The 8,702-nt window shown below is 41.8% G+C and overlaps 2 protein-coding genes across 2 annotated transcripts; one reads left to right on the top strand and one right to left on the bottom strand.

The window, feature by feature from the left end:
- Positions 1-218: 218 nt before the first annotated feature.
- faap100 (FA core complex associated protein 100) lies at positions 219-4,886 on the bottom strand. Its single transcript, XM_056365279.1, has 8 exons — positions 4,681-4,886; positions 4,450-4,568; positions 3,480-4,363; positions 2,650-2,806; positions 1,599-2,520; positions 1,378-1,485; positions 828-914; positions 219-475 (listed from the first exon to the last, which is right to left on the bottom strand). Exons 1-8 carry the CDS (start codon positions 4,834-4,836, stop codon positions 344-346), a joined length of 2,565 nt encoding a protein of 854 aa, XP_056221254.1. The 5' UTR covers positions 4,837-4,886; the 3' UTR covers positions 219-343.
- A 360-nt stretch (positions 4,887-5,246) lies between these two features.
- birc5a (baculoviral IAP repeat containing 5a) lies at positions 5,247-8,509 on the top strand. The gene is made up of 4 exons (XM_056365334.1): positions 5,247-5,445; positions 6,653-6,762; positions 7,842-7,959; positions 8,219-8,509. Exons 1-4 carry the CDS (start codon positions 5,338-5,340, stop codon positions 8,309-8,311), a joined length of 429 nt encoding a protein of 142 aa, XP_056221309.1. The 5' UTR covers positions 5,247-5,337; the 3' UTR covers positions 8,312-8,509.
- The last annotated feature ends 193 nt before the right edge of the window (positions 8,510-8,702 follow it).

Genomic DNA, 8,702 nt, shown 5'->3' with positions numbered 1-8,702 from the left:
AAGACAAGACACCAGGTCCTGAGTCATTGTTACACCTACTTGTCTGGCACATCACATCAGGGGACTGTAGATCTTCATCTTGTGTTGAATGCATCGGTTGTGTAAACTGAAATTGAGCGCGCAGCCGACAAGAAGCGATGAGTGATGTGGGTAACCGTTATTATTATTAGAGCTGTAGAACATGTCCAATAGAGAAATAACAATGATAACAAATGAAATTACACTCAACACAAAAGTGTATTTACAGCAGCAATTATCATGGATATTATTTCTCAGTCAAGACAGGTTACATAACACCGAACAAGGTTAACAGATGTGCAGGCGCAGCTGGGAAAAAAAAGTATTAAATTATGAGGAGAGGATTTTCTCTGAGTTCTCTGTAAACACTGAGAAGAGATCGGGTCATCTGCCCTGTGGACACACCCACGCCAAAAGCTCCTGAGATTCGACTTTGCTGGATCTGCTGCAACAAGCGCTGACATGAGAGGAGGAGGGGAAAAAAAAAAAAAAAAAAAAGGTTTTAAAAAGAAAGAACACCCACATGATTTGTAAGCAGAATGATGGACAATGACAAAAAGCTAACGGGTGCGTCTCTGCGGTCTTATAGAAGTCTTGGGTTCAATGGGTTTAAAAAATATATATATTACAGTGGCTTAAATATCTTCAACAAATTTACCAAACAGTTGCTGGTTATAGTTTCTCTATTAAGTTCATAGGCTAACTGTTCATTAATGTGACTGATTACTGGAAAAAGATAGATGAATCTGTAATGAGAGTAAGTGAGTTACAGGAGTGAGTGAGCAGAATTAAGCACATGTAGGTCTTACCTCCGCTCGCTGCAGCGCCTGTCTTAAACCTAAACTCTGGACCCTCTGTGTGGAAGCAGCCCTCTCAGGAGCACTCTGCAGCAGAGCCTGCGCCCAGGACCAGAGCAACCGATGAAGAGAAGGAGTTTCAAATAAAACATCTTCCTCCAAAAAGCAAGAACAACCCGAACACCTAAAGCCTGACCCCTAACCCAACAGGATTCTTAAGCCTCATGAGATCAAACTGAGAGAAGGTCTAGTTACGGCTATAGTCATTACAAACAATGAAGTTGTCTGTGTGAAAGAAAGACTGAAGTCTCTCTGGAAACAGGCCACACTGCAGCATGACTTTTTAATGTAGGTGGAGGAATAAAACGAATACCAACAACCAAACTATGGGTTTAGCTTGATTCCAGCAAAACTTTAAGAAAAATGCTGGTTATTTCTGCAGCGCATGCAACCAGCTGCAGGGGGCTCCTCTTTCAATCAATCAGTGTGTGTGTGTGTGTGTGTGTGTGTGTGTGTGTGTGTGTGTGTGTGTGTGTGTGTGTGTGTGTGTGTGTGTTCGTACCTGTACCCGGCGCAGCACAGCATGGTGCAGTCCACTCACTGCTGCTATAGATGAGCTCTCTACCCGAACTTCTATTGTGCTCAGGGACTCCTCCTCCCCTACATTTACCTGGAGAGCAAACCAGTCACCATACAACACTTGTTTTATTCCAATCAAATGTTTTTATAACAAAAATTATACATGGTAAACATTTATTAATATAATATTAGATCATGTTTTACCTCTTTTGCAGTCAGTTTGACTGTGTCTCCATTTGGACCTCGAGCTGTGAATACTGAGCTGCTCGGGACAATCTTGTCTCTGTGGTGTCCCATCTTCACTCCTCCAGGACCTTCAGACAACAGCCAGTCCAGCAGAGAAAGGCAGAGATTCTGAGGAGCCACCTTTGTCCCCTGAGGGTCCAAATCTGAGCTTTTTAACACCAGTGTATCCCTCAGTAACTCTGATGACACCCGTACACTCGCTGAGTACTGCTCTCGCTCAGCCTTTGAAGCACTCTCTCCTCCTCCCTCCCCTCGTCCCACACACCTAGTCCGGTGTGAGCTTAGAAAAGCTTGGATGCCGTCTGTTGGGATGTTGCTGGATTGAGATGTGGGACTGTTCACCTGCAGGGCGTGCAGCCAGTCTACTGTCAGTGTGTTCAAGGGCAAACTGATACAACTACTCTGCAAGCCAGGAAGGTGTGCCGTCTCCTCCTCCCCCAGGAGACGTGAGAGTGAGAAGATGAGTGAGCAGCTCACTCTCATGGGAAAGGATGAGTCGCCTGCAGCTGCTAGAGGCAACGATACCTCGAATGTTTCTCCTGGATGGAGATTGTGGAATGGGAATGAAAAACTAGTGGAGCAGCTTTCCCCTCCTGCACTGGATGAGTAGGAAAGAGGAAACACGGTGACGCTCAGTGTCCAGCCTCGTTCCAAAACATAAGGACTTGAATTATCCAGGACACATGTCAAGTTCAGGGAGTCTTTCTGGAGCAGTCTGCTCCACCTGGTCATGGCATGACATCTGATTTGCTTCTCCTGCCCAGGAAGATGCTCTTCACTGTTTGCACTGGTTATCAGCAGGAAGCTGACGTTGAGCACCTGATTCAGGTGCCGCAGAATCAAGTTTTTAGATTTGATGGCAGTTTTCAGCGCAGATGCTCTAAAGAAAAGCAAGGAAAACATTATTTATGTCAACAGAGAGGTTGTGTTAAGTATAACAAATCTCAGCTGTGTTATATTTCAGTGTTGTGTTATATAAACAATCAAAAAGGAATCATTTTGCGTGTACCTTTCACAAACATCCCCGATAGCAGACAGGAGATCCCTGATGCTGCGGCCCACCTGTGTGGAAGGCAGATAGGACAATCCTGCATCCTTCCTCCCCACAGGTAAGATAATCCTCTGGAGCTGTCCTCTGACTGACAGCCCCAGCAGCTGAACTTCTCCTGGTATAACACACAAATTTACAAAGATAGGAAAAAGGAAATTGTTTGATCTTTAGAGATGTGAGTCACAAGTTAAACAGAGACAACACACAGAGATATGCACAACAAGATAAGACACTGAGACAGAAACAAACAAGTCGGCCTTGTTACATCAGTGCAGAACTTAACTGCCACTGAGGTTGAAGAGCGTTTCACACACAGAATACAGAGCAACACACATTTATAACCACATACTCTTGTCTACCACATAAGTCATATTTTACAGTTGTGTATGAGCAACATCCACTTTACAACTTGTGCACTTTTTCCAAATTAATTAATTAAGTTCAGGAAGACACTATTATAAGCATTTAACATTTAATCACATTTATTTTCTTATTTCTTTTCTGTCAAAGTCACAGGAGCCTGTGTGAAGAGGATAATGTGATTTGTTGAATTTCTGCTTTAAATAAGTTGGTTGCTGTTCAGCAGCTGACTCAAGACGCACCTGGACAGACTTAGTAAGAAAGTTTTCAAAATATTCACTTTTTGTAACTGCTTTATCACACCGACCCATATCTATTTTTTTAACTCACACAACTGTTCAACAAAGTTCACCTTTATAGTGTGGTGGTATGGATTAAAAGCAAGGGCATTTATAAATTAAAGACTTTTTGTGTCAGGCCCGACTCACCTGAAGTGTTGTGTTCAGGTGCAGCCAAGGCGATGACTCTACACACATTTAAACTGGCGGGACTTCGGAGGGCAGCAGCCGTCTTACTGGACGTCTCCTCATCCCTTTCCTGGTCTTTTCTCCCAGACGATCCCTCTGATAGATCCAGCACCAACAGGTCTGAACCAGTGCTGTAGTAGAGATGGTGTTTATCCACAAGGCCACACACCACAGGCCCCGGTACACACCCCTCGATAAAACCAACTGTGTTGCCCCCTCCCTCTGGGCCACCCTTGTCAGTCTTCATCAGCACCACTCTCCCTTGTTCACCCACTGCCACCAAACACTTTGCATGTCCTGGACCCGTTTCCATGACAACAGACGCTCCAACAAATACGACTGGCTGCTCAAGGCTATGAATGACTCGGAGCCGTGATCCTGGAAGACGCAGAGGGAGGAAACACAGGCGTCCATCTGGAAGGCCACAAAGGATAACCGGTAATTTTGCGAGGGCAGCATCAATCCCAAACAGAAGTTTGAAGAGGACAGGCTCGAGGAGGAAATGACTGTCCGCTAAGGATGATGTTGATTTTGCATCACCAGAATGGACACAAATCAGCACAGGCCTCCTTCCCACTCCTGTTTTCCCCTCAGTGTCACCATGTACAACAGCTGAGACAAGTGGTAGACTGAACGAACTGAGCATCTCACAGCTGCTGGACGGGGCTTGTTTTGGTGTTTTGTACAAACTCAGGAGCCAGGACGCGTCTCTCTGGGATAGGATCAGGAGGACAGAGCCGACGAGGAGCAGCGATAACACACCTTCTTCTCCTACAACAAGGGATTCAGAGGAGATCTTCAGCTCAGCTGGACAAGACGATGCATCAGCTGGGGAGCTTGAAGCCCTGCAGAGGTGAAAGATGTGAGACATTCATGAACTAGCACTATTGTGAATACATTCATTTTGGACTGTGCATATCAATGTACATACCTGGACAGCAGAAGTGGCAAGCTGACACAGTAAACTCCACTCGAACAGGACACATAGAGGAGCTGTCTGTCATGACTCTCAACCAGGTCACTCACAGGACCAGGAAACTGGAGGACAGCCTGCAGCAAAACAACATATCAGAATGAAGAATAGAACATGTGAGCATGTATCTTTAACACCTGACTCTAGTCCAGTGGATCTGTGTGCAACAGTGCTCTGGAGTTTACTTGCCGTGAGTTTTCTCTCTTGTGTACTGAAGACATACACCTCGTCGCTGCCAGTGCAGAGGAAAACTTCTGTCTCTAAACCAAACTTGATCTTCGGTGTGCATGATGAGCCTGAAAAACCAAACTCTGTCCAAGTCTCAACAACACAGCGTCCTTCCATAACCACAACACCGAGGAAGAAGCAGCCAGCGTCCACATGTGTAACGTTAGGTAGGCACACTGTTACACTTAGCAGAGTCCGGTATAACAAACGTTAAAGTTGGTGGCAAATCTGAACTAGGTAATCCTGATCCGGAAGCGTGGGGTTCGGCGCCGGATGTGGATTTTAATACTCAACAATACTGCCACGTCCAAATTATGGTCTCGAGTAAAACGATAGAGGGTGTTTTCTGTCTTTTTTAAAATACAATCTGATAGAAGACGTGTTTGTCGTTTGATCGTATTTGGCGCCATTAGTCTGCTCAGTCAAGAACACTAGATGGCGTACTTCTGAATTTTCCTATTTTCAATTCACCCACGAAGAAGAGTTAGTCTCCGTCCGCCAATCAAAACAGCCGAAGTGAACATCGGCCGAAATTTGAAAGCGCCCTGTAGCCCGGTGACTTTAGGTGGTGACACAGATTTGCACTAGTCACAGACAAATACTTTAACGCTAAACACAATGGAACCGTTCGCTGAAGAGGATATCACGATGTATTTTTATGAGAACAGACTTAAAACTTTCGATGGGTGGCCATTCGACGAGGACTGCATGTGCACCCCGGAGAACGTGAGTAAACGTTAGAAACGGTTGACTTTTCCCGTGGCTAGCGACGCCTTTCCACTAGCCAGCTAACACAACAACAATTAGCTCCGAAGTAAGAAAACCACTAATATTCAAATGAAATGCTGTGGGTTTATCGCCAACACACGCTGGCTCTTGCATTTTATCGTAGCTTTGTCACGGAAGTATAAAGATTAGATTAAAGTTGTGAGTTAGGTTAGCTTCAAGGCTGCTGTAGTTTGAAGTCAGCTAGCAAAGTGCTATAGCTATATATTGTTAAAACACATAACAACAGCAGCAGAATCCTGTAGAAAATTTGGGAAAATAACAATATATAGATGTTTACTTGTGAGTGGTTTTGACTGATTTTATATCAAGTTTCCAGCTATAAGTGCACGTAGTAAAAATAGCAAGTTAAAACAGTGAAATATAAGGTAGTGGATGATGACAGGAGCCTTAAACCATACACAATATGTCACAATCATACACTATATTGACGGTTTCCTCAATTCTTATATTGTATCTGAGATATTTCTAGGTACTGTGTAAAAGTCAGCCGAATACAGTCCTATTTGCCACAAGATTTGTTAAGTTTACAGTAGTTTGTCAACAAAAATTCACAGATATCACAAAATATTTATTTTACAGTGTGGTTTTATCACAGTTGTCAAATCTGCAGATTTAAAAAAAAAAAAAAAAAAGAATGAATACCTGTATACCTTGGAGTTCAGGCACATGATTTGATTAAACTAGGTGCCACTGGTTTAGGTAGTTTAGTTTCATTATAATATAACTACAGCTGCACTGATTTCTCTGTCATGTTTTCAGTTACTCAATTAACCATTTAGTTTATACAGTTGAAGAAAATGGTGAAAAAGGCCAGAGATTTCCAGGGTCTGATGTGACTTTTTCATATCGCTTGTTTTGCCTGACTAACAGTCTCTAAACCCAAACATACCAAATTTACAATGACATAAAATGGAGAACAGTAGCAGTTGCTCACATTTGAAAAGCTGGAAGAAGAAAATATTTTGGGTTTTTATTTGGAAAATGATTGGTATCAAAATAGTCAACGATTAATTTTCTGTGAACTGACTGTGAACGATTTATTGTTCAGTAAAGTTGTTGATTACTTTTCTGTGTGTCAACTTTTATAATCAATTGACAGAAACAAAAAATCTCATGTTAAACAAATGTTCACTTGTTCCTCCAGATGGCCAAAGCTGGCTTCATTCACACCCCTTCAGAGAACAGCCCAGACATCGCCATGTGTTTCTTCTGCCTCAAAGAGCTGGAGGGCTGGGAGCCGGAGGATGATCCAGAGTAAGATAACGACATTAGGTCTCAGCGAGGCAAATAAAAGGACAGGAGATTACATTTTTTATGAGTCAAGCTGTAAAAACACTGGCTCATAATTTCTCATAATGAACTCAATAGCATTTTTTTTTTCAGAGCCTCTGTCACTGTTAAGCTGCATATTTTAAACTCCATGCTCAGTTTTTAACACACACAGTCTTTGTGTTACAAATTTGAAGTCTCCGAAATATCATCCAGATCATTTTCTCAGACTTCAGAAATCTTGAGAAGTTTTTTTCTGCCTGGGTTTTACTCCATGTGACTAATAAACTGATCTTTAATGTATGAAATCAGTGAACAAAGTGATCCACAGAAACACATTTTGAAAAAGCTAAATACCTCTTTTAAGTTTCATTTTCCCCTCTTTGGCTGGCTAACTAAAATCTTCCCATGTGGGATATGTGGTGATACAACTAGTGGACACAATAATCAAAGCACTGTACAGTTTTAAACAGCTTTAAATGCCAGTTTGCTGAATTAGAATAGACTAAGAGCTGTTGACTCTCAGCTCAAAATTTCAAGGCTATAAATGTTGTCAAGCACATATAACCCAAAAGTGTATTTTATTTGGCGTGAGAGAGTTCATTTGTGACCAAAGCTCCACACTTCAAGTGAAATTTTCCACTTACCTTCTGTCTGTTACATAATTTTTGCAATGTTTGCGACTGATACAACAGCACTTCAGGCATCAACTATCTGAGCTCATTTTAGCTCTGTAAATATATGCTTTATATTCATGGTCATTAAAATGAGACTGTTTGAATTACTGTGACACTTAAACTTCACATAATAGTGTGTATTATTTAGTGTTTTCTCTATGGCAGGCAGAACTTTATTGAAGAACTCAGGGCCACAGTTGGCATCTGAAACTTTGCTGAAATATTCTGTACCAGTGTTTTCCACATCCATATTCCCAGTGCAGTCATTCTCATGTCCATTTTACATGGTACAATGTATATTACCACAATATGTTTGTGTGCACAATTAACTATTTGTCTCCCCATTCATGTTTACCTCTTCATCACTGTGTTTGTCTTTGTTTCCAGAAAGGAGCACAAATCTCATTCATCATCCTGCCACTTCATTAGCCTGAAGAAGAAAGTAGAGGAGCTGACAGTGGAGGAATTCTTCAAACTACAGAAGGAGAGGCACAAGTCCATCATTGTATGTTCTTCAGAAGACTCCATAATTTTCAAATTACTAACTTACACAATACGTAGTGAATCCACTGTACAAGTCACATAGAAGTATGTAACTGTTTACACATTTTATTATTTATTCTAGTCTTTTCTGTTATATTTTTATCTTTTTGCTCTGTGAGCATGTCAGGCAAGTGAACTAATTGCACAGCAATATTAACATCTACAAAATGACAGTAAGTTCCTGTGAAAAAATGACACCATGTCATTATTCCTGATTGCAGAACAAATCCTGTAACGATGCCGTCACCAAGTTTGAAGAGGCAGCCAAACTGAGAAGAGCAGATATCATCAAGACAGCAATGGGGGAAGAGTGACGCTGAATGTCTGCAGATGAATCAAATGGGTGTGAGAGATTAATTGTAGTTGGCAAGAGACTGACTGGTTCCTCACTGAACTCCTTTCCATGTTTCCTTCATATTCTTTTATGTCGTCTTTGCAATATATCTGTCATTTTTTAATGTTGTCTGTTTTCATGTGGTCGGTTTTAACTCATTAAACTTTCCTTTTGGTTACCCTGTATGGTATGATCATTTTTTAGGAGGTGTGTACTCTGATTGAAAATGTACTGAGGTGTAACGTCAAGATGAGTCTGAAATACTGGCAAGAGAAGACTATGATATCCAGTAGCATGCCTTTGTTCTCCTCTTGCTCAGATAGTTGAGCAGATAGGCAAACTAACTGCATTTTATCATTAAAGCACGGAAG

The sequence above is a fragment of the Seriola aureovittata genome, chromosome 21 (genome assembly GCF_021018895.1).
Source record: "Seriola aureovittata isolate HTS-2021-v1 ecotype China chromosome 21, ASM2101889v1, whole genome shotgun sequence".
NCBI classification, from domain to species: Eukaryota; Metazoa; Chordata; class Actinopteri; order Carangiformes; family Carangidae; genus Seriola; species Seriola aureovittata.
The sequence above is the reverse complement of the archived record's forward strand: the minus strand, read 5'-3'. Positions and strand labels throughout refer to the sequence as shown.

Coding starts and splice junctions, on each gene's coding strand:
- faap100 (XM_056365279.1), bottom strand. CDS start 4,836: ATGGAAGGACGCTGTGTTGTTGAGACTTGGACAGAGTTTGGTTTTTCA. Junction 4,364..4,449: donor TTGCCACTTCTGCTGTCCAG/GTATGTACATTG, acceptor TCACCTCTGCAG/GGCTTCAAGCTCCCCAGCTG. Junction 1,486..1,598: donor TCAAACTGACTGCAAAAGAG/GTAAAACATGAT, acceptor TTTGCTCTCCAG/GTAAATGTAGGGGAGGAGGA.
- birc5a (XM_056365334.1), top strand. CDS start 5,338: ATGGAACCGTTCGCTGAAGAGGATATCACGATGTATTTTTATGAGAAC. Junction 6,763..7,841: donor GAGCCGGAGGATGATCCAGA/GTAAGATAACGA, acceptor CTTTGTTTCCAG/AAAGGAGCACAAATCTCATT. Junction 7,960..8,218: donor AGAGGCACAAGTCCATCATT/GTATGTTCTTCA, acceptor TCCTGATTGCAG/AACAAATCCTGTAACGATGC.